The sequence below is a fragment of the Oncorhynchus keta genome, chromosome 2 (genome assembly GCF_023373465.1).
Source record: "Oncorhynchus keta strain PuntledgeMale-10-30-2019 chromosome 2, Oket_V2, whole genome shotgun sequence".
In the NCBI taxonomy this organism is placed as follows: Eukaryota; Metazoa; Chordata; class Actinopteri; order Salmoniformes; family Salmonidae; genus Oncorhynchus; species Oncorhynchus keta.
In genome coordinates, this window is record NC_068422.1 from 75,995,435 (window position 1) to 76,010,623 (window position 15,189).

At 45.7% G+C, this 15,189-nt stretch overlaps 1 protein-coding gene across 16 annotated transcripts in view; it reads left to right on the plus strand.

Moving 5' to 3' along the window:
* LOC118377533 (transcription factor SOX-6-like) overlaps window positions 1-15,189 on the plus strand; it is a 227,105-nt gene that overhangs the window by 118,283 nt on the left and 93,633 nt on the right. For 11 of the 16 annotated variants that reach the window (XM_052483931.1, XM_052483926.1, XM_052483943.1 and 8 more), the window contains 3 exons: window positions 9,919-10,091; window positions 11,352-11,375; window positions 12,221-12,289. In XM_052483931.1, coding sequence (XP_052339891.1) covers window positions 9,919-10,091; window positions 11,352-11,375; window positions 12,221-12,289 — 266 coding nt within the window. The remainder of the gene's footprint in view (window positions 1-9,918; window positions 10,092-11,351; window positions 11,376-12,220; window positions 12,290-15,189) is intronic. The other 5 variants (XM_052483914.1, XM_052483918.1, XM_052483921.1 and 2 more) reach the window with 1 other exon arrangement.

Here is a 15,189-nt window from a genome sequence, read left to right on the forward strand (position 1 = left end):
TCATGGGACATCCTGGGCCAGACTGGCTCCTGATCCAGCCCCAACAGCCCGAGGCAGGGTGGGAGAAAGAGGAAGCGCTCCCAGAATGTCACAACACATTGGAAGTGGGGAACCAGGCTGCTTCATGTAGTGAGGAGGCATCCCTCGGCTGTCCATCTCTCGCTGCAAACGGGATGTGAGGAGACACGTTAACGTGCTGGCTTGGCCCCACCGCTGTTAAGAGCCATGCAATATGCAGGAAACTGCCTCTTTGTCAGCAGGCCGGTCAGACAAACACCGCCGCTGTCCAATACTGCACTGCCCAATAAAAGTTTTATCCACGTTTTAATTTAGAGGAAGAAAATGAATTTTACACGAAACCAGGCCAACAAAAGACATATGTAGTCGAATGTGGTGATGCTGATGTACAGGGAAGACATATGTAGTCCAATGTGGTGATGCTGATGTATAGGGAAGACATATGTAGTCCAATGTGGTGATGCTGATGTACAGGGAAGACATATGTAGTATGACGTGGTGATGCTGATGTACAGGGAAGACATATGTAGTCCAATGTGGTGATGCTGATGTACAGGGAAGACATATGTAGTCCAATGTGGTGATGCTGATGTACAGGGAAGACATATGTAGTCCAATGTGGTGATGCTGATGTACAGGGAAGACATATGTAGTCCAATGTGGTGATGCTGATGTACAGGGAAGACATATGTAGTCCAAAGTGGTGATGCTGATGTACAGGGAAGACATATGTAGTCCAATGTGGTGATGCTGATGTACAGGGAAGACATATGTAGTATGACGTGGTGATGCTGATGTACAGGGAAGACATATGTAGTCCAATGTGGTGATGCTGATGTACAGGGAAGACATATGTAGTATGACGTGGTGATGCTGATGTACAGGGAAGACATATGTAGTATGACGTGGTGATGCTGATGTACAGGGAAGACATATGTAGTATGACGTGGTGATGCTGATGTACAGGGAAGACATATGTAGTATGACGTGGTGATGCTGATGTACAGGGAAGACATATGTAGTCCAATGTGGTGATGCTGATGTACAGGGAAGACATATGTAGTCCAATGTGGTGATGCTGATGTACAGGGAAGACATATGTAGTATGACGTGGTGATGCTGATGTACAGGGAAGACATATGTAGTCCAATGTGGTGATGCTGATGTACAGGGAAGACATATGTAGTCCAATGTGGTGATGCTGATGTACAGGGAAGACATATGTAGTCCAATGTGGTGATGCTGATGTACAGGGAAGACATATGTAGTCCAATGTGGTGATGCTGATGTACAGGGAAGACACATGTAGTCCAATGTGGTGATGCTGATGTACAGGGAAGACATATGTAGTCCAATGTGGTGATGCTGATGTACAGGGAAGACATATGTAGTCCAATGTGGTGATGCTGATGTACAGGGAAGACATATGTAGTCCAATGTGGTGATGCTGATGTACAGGGAAGACATATGTAGTCCAATGTGGTGATGCTGATGTACAGGGAAGACATATGTAGTATGACGTGGTGATGCTGATGTACAGGGAAGACATATGTAGTATGACGTGGTGATGCTGATGTACAGGGAAGACATATGTAGTATGACGTGGTGATGCTGATGTACAGGGAAGACATATGTAGTCCGATGTGGTGATGCTGATGTACAGGGAAGACATATGTAGTCCAATGTGGTGATGCTGATGTACAGGGAAGACATATGTAGTCCAATGTGGTGATGCTGATGTACAGGGAAGACATATGTAGTCCAATGTGGTGATGCTGATGTACAGGGAAGACATATGTAGTATGACGTGGTGATGCTGATGTACAGGGAAGACATATGTAGTCCAATGTGGTGATGCTGATGTACAGGGAAGACATATGTAGTCCAATGTGGTGATGCTGATGTACAGGGAAGACATATGTAGTATGACGTGGTGATGCTGATGTACAGGGAAGACATATGTAGTATGACGTGGTGATGCTGATGTACAGGGAAGACATATGTAGTATGACGTGGTGATGCTGATGTACAGGGAAGACATATGTAGTCCAATGTGGTGATGCTGATGTACAGGGAAGACATATGTAGTATGACGTGGTGATGCTGATGTACAGGGAAGACATATGTAGTCCAATGTGGTGATGCTGATGTACAGGGAAGACATATGTAGTCCAATGTGGTGATGCTGATGTACAGGGAAGACATATGTAGTATGACGTGGTGATGCTGATGTATAGGGAAGACATATGTAGTCCAATGTGGTGATGCAGGAAGAAGGTCCAATGGTGATGTTGATGTACAGGGAAGACATATGTAGTCCAATGTGGTGATGCTGATGTACAGGGAAGACATATGTAGTCCAATGTGGTGATGCTGATGTACAGGGAAGACATATGTAGTCCAATGTGGTGATGCTGATGTACAGGGAAGACATATGTAGTCCAATGTGGTGATGCTGATGTACAGGGAAGACATATGTAGTCCAATGTGGTGATGCTGATGTACAGGGAAGACATATGTAGTATGACGTGGTGATGCTGATGTACAGGGAAGACATATGTAGTCCAATGTGGTGATGCTGATGTACAGGGAAGACATATGTAGTATGACGTGGTGATGCTGATGTACAGGGAAGACATATGTAGTCCAATGTGGTGATGCTGATGTACAGGGAAGACATATGTAGTATGACGTGGTGATGCTGATGTACAGGGAAGACATATGTAGTCCAATGTGGTGATGCTGATGTACAGGGAAGACATATGTAGTATGACGTGGTGATGCTGATGTACAGGGAAGACATATGTAGTCCAATGTGGTGATGCTGATGTACAGGGAAGACATATGTAGTATGACGTGGTGATGCTGATGTACAGGGAAGACATATGTAGTCCAATGTGGTGATGCTGATGTACAGGGAAGACATATGTAGTCCAATGTGGTGATGCTGATGTACAGGGAAGACATATGTAGTCCAATGTGGTGATGCTGATGTACAGGGAAGACATATGTAGTCCAATGTGGTGATGCTGATGTACAGGGAAGACATATGTAGTCCAATGTGGTGATGCTGATGTACAGGGAAGACATATGTAGTCCAATGTGGTGATGCTGATGTACAGGGAAGACATATGTAGTCCAATGTGGTGATGCTGATGTACAGGGAAGACATATGTAGTATGACGTGGTGATGCTGATGTACAGGGAAGACATATGTAGTCCAATGTGGTGATGCTGATGTACAGGGAAGACATATGTAGTCCAATGTGGTGATGCTGATGTACAGGGAAGACATATGTAGTATGACGTGGTGATGCTGATGTACAGGGAAGACATATGTAGTCCAATGTGGTGATGCTGATGTACAGGGAAGACATATGTAGTCCAATGTGGTGATGCTGATGTACAGGGAAGACATATGTAGTCCAATGTGGTGATGCTGATGTACAGGAAGACATATGTAGTACAATGTGGTGATGCTGATGTACAGGGAAGACATATGTAGTCCAATGTGGTGATGCTGATGTACAGGGAAGACATATGTAGTCCAATGTGGTGATGCTGATGTACAGGGAAGACATATGTAGTCCAATGTGGTGATGCTGATGTACAGGGAAGACATTGCTCAGGTCAAGTCAAACTTAGATAATCTGATGTCAAATCAATTTTATGCATTCAATGTTATGTTTTACCAACTATCTTCTAAAAAAAACATTTTGGCAAATTATAATTGTTTTAACAAGATTCACTGTCCAAATCAGCTTACTGGTGTCACGCCCTGACCTTAGAGAGCCTTGTTTATTCTCTATTTGGTTAGGTCAGGGTGTGACTTGGGTGGGAAAATCTATGTTTCTATTTCTTTGTTGGCCAAGTAGAGACAAGACAATACAGTAGAGACAAGACAATACAGTGGAGACAAGACAATACAGTGGAGACAAGACAATACAGTGGAGACAAGACAATACAGTAGAGCCAAGACAATACAGTGGAGACAAGACAATACAGTGGAGACAAGACAATACAGTGGAGACAAGACAATACAGTAGAGACAAGACAATACAGTGGAGACAAGACAATACAGTAGAGACAAGACAATACAGTGGAGACAAGACAATACAGTGGAGACAAGACAATACAGTGGAGAAAAGACAATACAGTGGAGACAAGACAATACAGTGGAGACAAGACAATACAGTAGAGACAAGACAATACAGTAGAGACAAGACAATACAGTGGAGACAAGACAATACAGTGGAGACAAGACAATACAGTGGAGACAAGACAATACAGTGGAGACAAGACAATACAGTAGAGACAAGACAATACAGTAGAGACAAGACAATACAGTGGAGACAAGACAATACAGTAGAGACAAGACAATACAGTGGAGACAAGACAATACAGTGGAGACAAGACAATACAGTAGAGACAAGACAATACAGTGGAGACAAGACAATACAGTGGAGACAATACAATACAGTAGAGACAAGACAATACAGTAGAGACAAGACAATACAGTGGGGACAAGACAATACAGTGGAGACAAGACAATACAGTGGAGACAAGACAATACAGTGGAGACAAGACAATACAGTGGAGACAAGACAATACAGTGGAGAAAAGACAATACAGTAGAGACAAGACAATACAGTAGAGACAAGACAATACAATGGAGACAATACAATACAGTAGAAACAAGACAATACAGTGGAGACAAGACAATACAGTGGAGACAATACAATACAGTAGAGACAAGACAATACAGTAGAGACAAGACAATACAGTGGAGACAAGACAATACAGTAGAGACAAGACAATACAGTGGAGACAAGACAATACAGTGGAGACAAGACAATACAGTGGAGACAAGACAATACAGTGGAGACAAGACAATACAGTAGAGACAAGACAATACAGTGGAGACAAGACAATACAGTGGAGACAAGACAATACAGTGGAGACAAGACAATACAGTAGAGACAAGACAATACAGTAGAGACAAGACAATACAGTGGAGACAAGACAATACAGTAGAGACAAGACAATACAGTGGAGACAAGACAATACAGTGGAGACAAGACAATACAGTAGAGACAAGACAATACAGTAGAGACAAGACAATACAGTGGAGACAAGACAATACAGTAGAGACAAGACAATGCAGTGGAGACAAGACAATACAGTAGAGACAAGACAATACAGTAGAGACAAGACAATACAGTGGAGACAAGACAATACAGTAGAGACAAGACAATACAGTAGAGACAAGACAATACAGTGGAGACAAGACAATACAGTGGAGACAAGACAATACAGTGGAGACAAGACAATACAGTGGAGACAAGACAATACAGTAGAGACAAGACAATACAGTAGAGACAAGACAATACAGTGGAGACAAGACAATACAGTGGAGACAAGACAATACAGTGGAGACAAGACAATACAGTAGAGACAAGACAATGCAGTGGAGACAAGACAATACAGTAGAGACAAGACAATACAGTAGAGACAAGACAATACAGTAGAGACAAGACAATACAGTGGAGACAAGACAATACAGTGGAGACAAGACAATACAGTGGAGACAAGACAATACAGTAGAGACAAGACAATACAGTAGAGACAAGACAATACAGTGGAGACAAGACAATACAGTGGAGACAAGACAATACAGTAGAGACAAGACAATACAGTGGAGACAAGACAATACAGTGGAGACAAGACAATACAGTAGAGACAAGACAATACAGTGGAGACAAGACAATACAGTGGAGACAAGACAATACAGTGGAGACAAGACAATACAGTGGAGACAAGACAATACAGTAGAGACAAGACAATACAGTGGAGACAAGACAATACAGTGGAGACAAGACAATACAGTGGAGACAAGACAATACAGTAGAGACAAGACAATACAGTAGAGACAAGACAATACAGTGGAGACAAGACAATACAGTGGAGACAAGACAATACAGTGGAGACAAGACAATACAGTGGAGACAAGACAATACAGTAGAGACAAGACAATACAGTAGAGACAAGACAATACAGTGGAGACAAGACAATACAGTGGAGACAAGACAATACAGTGGAGACAAGACAATACAGTGGAGACAAGACAATACAGTGGAGACAAGACAATACAATAGAGACAAGACAATACAGTGGAGACAAGACAATACAGTGGAGACAAGACAATACAGTGGAGACAAGACAATACAGTAGAGACAAGCCAATACAGTAGAGACAAGACAATACAGTGGAGACAAGACAATACAGTAGAGACAAGAAAGAGATGCGGACCAACTTGTCTTGGTACAGGGGACAGGGGACAGCGCTTCCTCTTTCTCCCACCCTGCCTTGGTACAGAGGGCAGCCTGTTGTCTTGGTATAGAGGGCAGCCTGTTGTCTTGGTATAGAGGGCAGCCTGTTGTCTTGGTACAGAGGGCAGCCTGTTGTCTTGGTATAGAGGGCAGACTGTTGTCTTGGTATAGAGGGCAACCTGTTGTCTTGGTATAGAGGGCAACCTGTTGTCTTGATACAGAGGGCAGCCTGTTGTCTTGATACAGAAGCCAGCCTGTTGTCTTGGTACAGAGGGCAGCCTGTTGTCTTGGTACAGAGGGCAGCCTGTTGTCTTGGTACAGAGGGCAGTCTGTTGTCTTGGTACAGAGGGCAGCCTGTTGTCTTGATACAGAGGGCAGTCTGTTGTCTTGGTACAGAGGGCAGCCTGTTGTCTTGGTACAGAGGGCAGCCTGTTGTCTTGGTACAGAGGGCAGTCTGTTGTCTTGGTACAGAGGGCAGCCTGTTGTCTTGATACAGAGGGCAGCCTGTTGTCTTGGTACAGAGGGCAGTCTGTTGTCTTGGTACAGAGGGCAGCCTGTTGTCTTGGTACAGAGGGCAGTCTGTTGTCTTGGTACAGAGGGCAGCCTGTTGTCTTGATACAGAGGGCAGCCTGTTGTCTTGGTACAGAGGGCAGTCTGTTGTCTTGGTACAGAGGGCAGCCTGTTGTCTTGGTACAGAGGGCAGTCTGTTGTCTTGGTACAGAGGGCAGCCTGTTGTCTTGGTACAGAGGGCAGTCTGTTGTCTTGGTACAGAGGGCAGCCTGTTGTCTTGGTACAGAGGGCAGCCTGTTGTCTTGGTACAGAGGGCAGCCTGTTGTCTTGGTACAGAGGGCAGCCTGTTGTCTTGGTACAGAGGGCAGCCTGTTGTCTTGGTACAGAGGGCAGTCTGTTGTCTTGGTACAGGGGGCAGCCTGTTGTCCTGGTACAGGGGGCAGCCTGAGCTCCCCACAATGCCGCCCAACATCAAAACACTGAGCCCTCTATTAGTATTCTGTTAGTGTTTGTGCAGGCCTGCACTCCCCACACATGGCCCCCAGGCTAGAGCCCACAGGATCCCTTTGTGGCCCACGAGCACTGGTCTGCTCCTGGAAGTCAGGATACATGCACACACACACTCACACGCATTTAACAAGCAATCCTATACTACCATACTCTAAAATAGTATTGACATTCACTGATTGGTCTCTGACTAAACATCAGTGAAGAGCTGGGATCCTGAGAGGACAGTATTGAGTCCAGATGTTTGCTTCGCTCTCTCACTGCCACTCCTGCACCCACTGGACTTGCTGTCTTCTGCAGTGTAGCTACTGGTGACCTGTGACAGATACATCTCGCTGGCCCACAAAATGCTGCGGCTTTATGGACACAGCCAAGGGTTAATAAAATCGCTGTTGAATGTACATTTTACAGATAAGGCATTCACAACAAGTGGTCAGGTGAATAAGAAGTCAATTCAGGCCTGGGAAACCGCACACAGGCTCAGTGAATAGCTGCTTTTAGGTGCTTTTTTCTGAAGAGGATAAATTGAGAATTGCAACTCTCTTCCATTGCGGCAAGCAGTGCTAGGCAAGGCTGCCAGTAAATTGCCCTGAATGGGTTCTGGAGGTTGACAGGCCCTATTAAGACAAATGGCCTTCCTCATCGGAGAGATAAAATAAATCAGGTGTTTAGTCAAATTAATATAGTTGGAGTGGAGAGGGCCCCGGGGAGCCCTGGGAGAAACTCAAGACAGATGTGTCCAAAGGATAGAGGAAGACACCCAGGAAAGAAAGAATTCAGCTCCCTCCGAATCCCTCTGGCCCCCAGCCAGACTTTACTGTACTGATATCTGTCCTTTATCCTTCTCTCTTTCAGTCTCTCTCTCTGTTGTTCTGCTGTAGTCTCTCTTTTTTTAGTCTCTCTCCCACTCCTCCTTCTCTCTCTCTCTTTCTCTCTGCCTCTCTCTCTCTCTCTCTCTCTCTCTCTCTCTCTCTCTCTCTCTCTCTCTCTCTCTCTCTCTCTCTCTCTCTCTCTCTCTCTGTCTCTCTGTCTCTCTGTCTCTCTGTCTCTCTCTCTCTCTCTCTCTCTCTCTCTCTCTCTCTCTCTCTCTCTCTCTCTCTCTCTCTCTCTCTCTCTCTCTCTCTCTCTCTCTCTGTCTGTCTGTCTGTCTGTCTGTCTGTCTGTCTGTCTGTCTGTCTGTCTGTCTGTCTGTCTCTCTGTCTGTCTCTCTCTCTCTCTCTCTCTCTCTCTCTCTCTCTCTCTCTCTCTCTCTCTCTCTCTCTCTCTCTCTCCCTCTCTCTCATTGTGCAGTAGCTCCAACCTCTGTTTGTCACACAGGACTGCAGCGAGAGGAGAGTGAGTTACTGTCCAGCCTCTCACTGGCAATTATGTTGGTTGTGTAAGTCAATGGGAGGATCACTTAGCATTGATTAGGCGAAGATACAGAACAGAGCAGTGCAGTGGAGATGCTCTCCATCACGGGCGCTGAACTAGGACATGTGATTGGAGGAAGAGGAGACACACATCCTCACCGGGGCTGCGTTCATCATCGTATCCTTGCTCTGAACCATTTGCTGTTATTAATCATAGGTGAAACTGCTTACAGTAATTAGCAGCTTTGGACAGCTGTGGTACGTAGTGTTGTGGGCGTTTCTAGGAGGCGTGTCACCTGTTAGTGATCTAGTAATTATCCATCACCCAGGAGAAACATGACTCCTCTCTCTCCTCTCTGTGTATTTCAGGGCAGCAGTCTAGTTGGTGTTGCTATGTGTTGTCACTTGTCAGAGGATGCAGTAGAGTAGCTATAGATATCTTCATGCAGTGACCCTCTTAGAGAGAGCTGTCTGTGTCTGCTCCTCCCCTAATTAGATAGAAAAGGAGGAGGAGGGAGAGGATGAAGAGTGGAGGTGAGTCATTAGAGACAGTGGCAACATCTCGCTACGTGAGTTGGTGGTGTGACAGATGAAGAAGAGTGAGACGAGGAGGATGTGACGGGCTGCTGTCTGCTGCTATGTTGTGACTTTGGCACTCATCTGCCACCTCACCCCCCCCAGCCCCCATCAGCCCCCCCAACAGCTCTCCTTATTCCCGGGGAACAATCCCTCCCTGCCCCTTTTGTCTTCTCACCCTCTGTGAAGCTGTGAGCAGCTAAAATTGACAACTCAGGGCTGTGACCTCAGCACTGTTAAGGAAGTCATTCCACAGTCAGTGGCAGATCAAGGCCAGCGTGAGACACTAAAGTCTTCTTTGACAGGCCAAGTATTTCAGATGTTGATATTAATAGATTCATAGAATAGTACAATAAAACATGTTCTGCATTTATTTTCATCTCATTGAAATAAGGATCCTGACACATACTGTAGAAGCCTAGAAATAACCTGTTTCTTGGTTTTTCATAGATGTTCTCTCTCATGCTTGTACTGTATCTGTATCTGTTTTGTCCATGTGTGCTCAAGGGTATTCTCTGTATAGTACACATGTGAGTACTGTGTGTCCATCTCTATACTGACACCCCTAACCATGATCACCCTGCTGACCTCTAACCTTTCACCTGACCCCTGTTCCCCCCCTCCAGGTACTCCAGAGAGCCTGGTAGAGAAGGAGCACCAGCTGAGCACCATGATCACTCAGCTGATCAGCCTGAGAGAGCAGCTCCTGGCCGCTCACGATGAGCAGAAGAAGCTGGCCGCCTCACAGATGGAGAAACAGAGACAGCAAATGGAGCTGGCCCGCCAGCAACAGGAACAGGTAAGAACACACTGGTTGTGTATGTGTGTTCTCTCTCTCTCTCTCTCTCTCTCTCTCTCTCTCTCTCTCTCTCTCTCTCTCTCTCTCTCTCTCTCTCTCTCTCTCTGTCTCTCTCTCTCTCTCTCTCTCTCTCTCTCTCTCTCTCTCTCTCTCTCTCTCTCTCTCTGTCTCTCTCTCTCTCTCTGTATCTCTCTCTCTCTCTCTCTCTCTCTGTATCTCTCTCTCTCTCTCTCTCTCTCTCTCTCTCTCTCTCTCTCTCTCTCTCTCTCTCTCTCTCTCTCTCTCTCTCTCTCTCTCTCTCTCTCTCTCTCTCTCTCTCTCTCTCTCTCTCTCTCTCTCTCTCTCTCTCTCTCTCTCTCTCTCTCTCTCTCTCTCTCTCTCTCTCTCTCTCTCTCTCTCTCTCTCTCTCTCTCTCTCTATCTCTCTCTCTGTATCTCTCTCTCTCTGTATCTCTCTCTCTCTCTCTCTGTATCTCTATCTGTCTCTCTGTCTCTGTCTCTGTCTCTCGCTCTCTGTCTCTCTCTTTCTCTACCACTTTCCTGTCGTTATACATCTTACACATATTCCTCCCTTTACTAAATGCATAAAAAATCCCTAAACACTCTATTGATTCATCAGGAAACTTTATTGCTGAAAGATGCCAGTAAAGTGTTATTACTTATTAGGAATTTGAAATGATATTAGATTTAAAAGATGTTTTATTTTACCATATATTAGCTTGAGTATTTCATCTAAGTGTCGTCATGCTCTCTCACCCACATTTATGCTGTGTGTTGAGAAAAATGATATTATGACTTGTATTAACACATTTTAGTGGCTATGTGAATTAAACATGATATTAAACATTGGAGGTCGTCTATATCTTGTAAATAGAGCCCTACTAGAACAATCTCTCCCTGCTTTAGAAGGGTGGCACAAATCAGCCAAATGAGGCATATTGTACCAATCAGCAAATTAGCACAGCCCATGAACTGTGTTAATGTCTGGTTGGAAATAAGGACGGGATCTGTCCACACTAGCGACGGGTTTATTATCACCTCCTAATGGCCAGGAGTAAATTACCAGCCTGGACTGTAGCCTACAATTACAGTTAGCCTTCTCCCTACAGCTTTCAGTCCTGCATGTGTTAATAACTGTAAAGGTCAATTACCTGGGATGTTATGTACAGTACTGTATACCGTTCAATCCTGCTATTGTTCAATCATCTTTTACTATCAACTAAATTTGTTTTTTTGTTTTCTTCCATATGTGAAATCACAGTATTATGAAGAAGGGTGTTCCATGGTATGCTATGTTGATATTAATAAACTATATAGTGATTTAGGATATTTGCATGTTTTGCCATCATGTATGAGAGAGAGCAGATCTGTCTATCCCCCAATGAAGAAGAAAAGGGTAGGATAGAGTGGGGGGAGAAGAGGAGAACCTGCCCAGAGTTAGAATGTCATTTAGCCATCCAGACACGACACAGTAATTAACTGTTGACACTCGTGAAGAAGCACAAATTAATCCTGACACATTTGCAGACGACTGATATCTTGCAGTGAACACTTTGTAATTATATTTGAAAATGAAAATTAAATGACACTTAAAACTAGGTTGTCATGCTCAATGAAGCGAGCATGTAGTTAGACAGAGAGGCTGCTGGGATAGATGCCGTGCCACTCAGAGGAGAGGGATAGGAGTCTGACAGAACACTCCTACCCAGCCCGGCCCGGTCCAGCTCAGCCTACACCAGTTACCACTATTGTAAACACATCAATCTCCGTCTCTGCTTCCCCATCTCAGACTGTGCATCACAGCCCTCCTCGGCAAGCACATAGCCAGAAAACAAGCTAGCCCAGCAAGGCCACATCATCGACAGCTCTGCAATACTATGCCTAATGCTGAAGGCCACTGTTGACTTGTCACGTCTTTAGGCAGGTGGTGATATGTTGTAATGGGGCTCAGATCACCATGACTTCTTGTTTGCAAATACTGTCCTGCAGTTACAGTGTCATGTTTTCCTTAGTGTCAGTTGCTAGTCGGTCCCCGGCCTGGCTGAGTGGTATAAGCATGCACTGTACTCTGAGATGAGAGGAACATGTTTCTGACTGTCGTGACTCTTCTTCTCTGGTGTTTATCTACAGATTGCCAGACAACAGCAGCAGCTTCTGCAGCAGCAGCACAAAATCAATATCCTCCAGCAGCAGATTCAGGTCAGTGGCTCGCTCATGTGTTCCCCTCACCCTTCCACTGTCTCACTGGCCTCTCCTTCCCCAGCCACACCCCACCACAGGCCACATGTCTAATCTCATGTGTTCCCCTCACCCTTCCACTGTCTCACTGGCCTCTCCTTCCCCAGCCACACCCCACCACAGGCCACATGTCTAATCTCATGTGTTCCCCTCACCCTTCCACTGTCTCACTGGCCTCTCCTTCCCCAGCCACACCCCACCACAGGCCACATGTCTAATCTCATGTGTTCCCTCACCCTTCCACTGTCTCACTGGCCTCTCCTTCCCCAGCCACACCCCACCACAGGCCACATGTCTAATCTCATGTGTTCCCCTCACCCTTCCACTGTCTCACTGGCCTCTCCTTCCCCAGCCACACCCCACCACAGGCCACATGTCTAATCTCATGTGTTCCCTCACCCTTCCACTGTCTCACTGGCCTCTCCTTCCCCAGCCACACCCCACCACAGGCCACATGTCTAATCTCATGTGTTCCCCTCACCCTTCCACTGTCTCACTGGCCTCTCCTTCCCCAGCCACACCCCACCACAGGCCACATGTCTAATCTCATGTGTTCCCCTCACCCTTCCACTGTCTCACTGGCCTCTCCTTCCCCAGCCACACCCCACCACAGGCCACATGTCTAATCTCATGTGTTCCCCTCACCCTTCCACTGTCTCACTGGCCTCTCCTTCCCCAGCCACACCCCACCACAGGCCACATGTCTAATCTCATGTGTTCCCCTCACCCTTCCACTGTCTCACTGGCCTCTCCTTCCCCAGCCACACCCCACCACAGGCCACATGTCTAATCTCGTGGGGTTTCCTCTATGGGATTCTGTCTGACAGACATTACACGGGTACTTTACTGTCTTCCTTTATCTTTCTCTCGGTCTCCTTCCTTCTTTCTCTCTCGCTTCATTCTTCTGTCACTTCTGTCTTACAGTCGTCATTCACATTACGTGATAATTGGCCATCGGTAATTGGGAGGGGTAAAGACAGAGGGGAATAATTATCACATCCTAATTAACAAAGATGGAGAGAAGAGAATGTAGCGACACCTAATGAAGCATGCTGCTGCTGGTAGAGAGAGAAGTGTCTGGAGGGTGGAGGTGGGGACATGAAAGAGGCTGGTAAATGCTGCCTTGGAAATGATACCAGCCCAATTGAGCGACGTGGCAGGCCTTTAGACAGCACCGGGGCTACTGTTCACAGCATATTGTTAGTGAGGGGAAAATGTTGTTCACGTCAATGTGGTGGCTAAAGGAGATACTGTTTTTGACGGAAGAAGAAGTTTGTTTAATATAGTATTCAGTTTTTCGTCCTTTAAATGTTTGTTAATGTACTTGAACAAGAGTAAAATATTTATAAAGGTGCACTTAGAATAGCTCGTTTCATGCTCAGCTCAGATTGAAAATGAAGGTTTTATTGGAGTAATGTCAGTGTGTATGGTGGTGGTCATTGCCATGCGTTTTCTCTTCAAAGTGGATTGTGTTCTTTTCTCCCCTAAGTAATTATGGAAAATGGATAAAAACATGTAAATGGGGGTGGAGGGGCGAGAGTATTCACACGAGACACAGACCAAGAAAAATGGAACGAGGGCACCATAAATAAACATGGCATATTTGCTGAAAGAAAGAAAGAAAACAACATGAGAGGTAGCAGGAGGAGAGGAGAGGAGGGAGAGTGCCAGTGTGTGGGATGTATATGTGGGGAGTGTTGGGTGTGTGTGTTGGTGAGGTGGTACAGTACAGTGTGGTCAGGTTAGGGACCACCCATGTTGAGTGTTGGAAACAGACAGGCTGGCTACTCTGGGTAGGGGTGGTCGGTCAGTGGCTGGCTGTAGTCAAGGCCGTTGCCCCAGCCCAGACGTCTGAGGAAATCCAAGGCTTTACTGTAGTCTGGTGCCAGGAGCAGTCTTCTCCTATGACCCACCTATTACTTATCCTGCTACTACTACACACTCACTACCAACACACACTCACTACCAACACACACTCACTACCAACACACACTCACTACCAACACACACTCACTACCAACACACACTCACTACCAACACACACTCATTACCAACACACACTCACTACCAACACACACTCACTACCAACACACACTCACTACCAACACACACTCACTACCAACACACACTCACTACCAACACACACTCACTACCAACACACACTCACTACCAACACACACTCACTACCAACACACACCCACTACCAACACACACTCACTACCAACACACACTCATTACCAACACACACTCACTACCAACACACACTCACTACCAACACACACTCATCACTAACACACACTCACTACCAACACACACTCACTACCAACACACACTCACTACCAACACACACTCATTACCAACACACACTCACTACCAACACACACTCACTACCAACACACACTCACTACCAACACACACTCATTACCAACACACACTCACTACCAACACACACTCACTACCAACACACACTCATCACTAACACACACTCACTACCAACACACACTCACTACCAACACACACTCACTACCAACACACACTCACTACCAACACACACTCATCACTAACACACACTCACTACCAACACACACTCACTACCAACACACACTCACTACCAACACACACTCATTACCAACACACACTCACTACCAACACACACTCACTACCAACACACACTCACTACCAACACACACCCACTACCTACACACACTCACTACCAACACACACTCATCACTAACACACACTCACTACCAACACACACTCATCACTAACACACACTCACTACCAACACACACTCACTACCAACATACACTCACTACCAACACACACCCACTACCAACACACACTCAATACCAACACACACC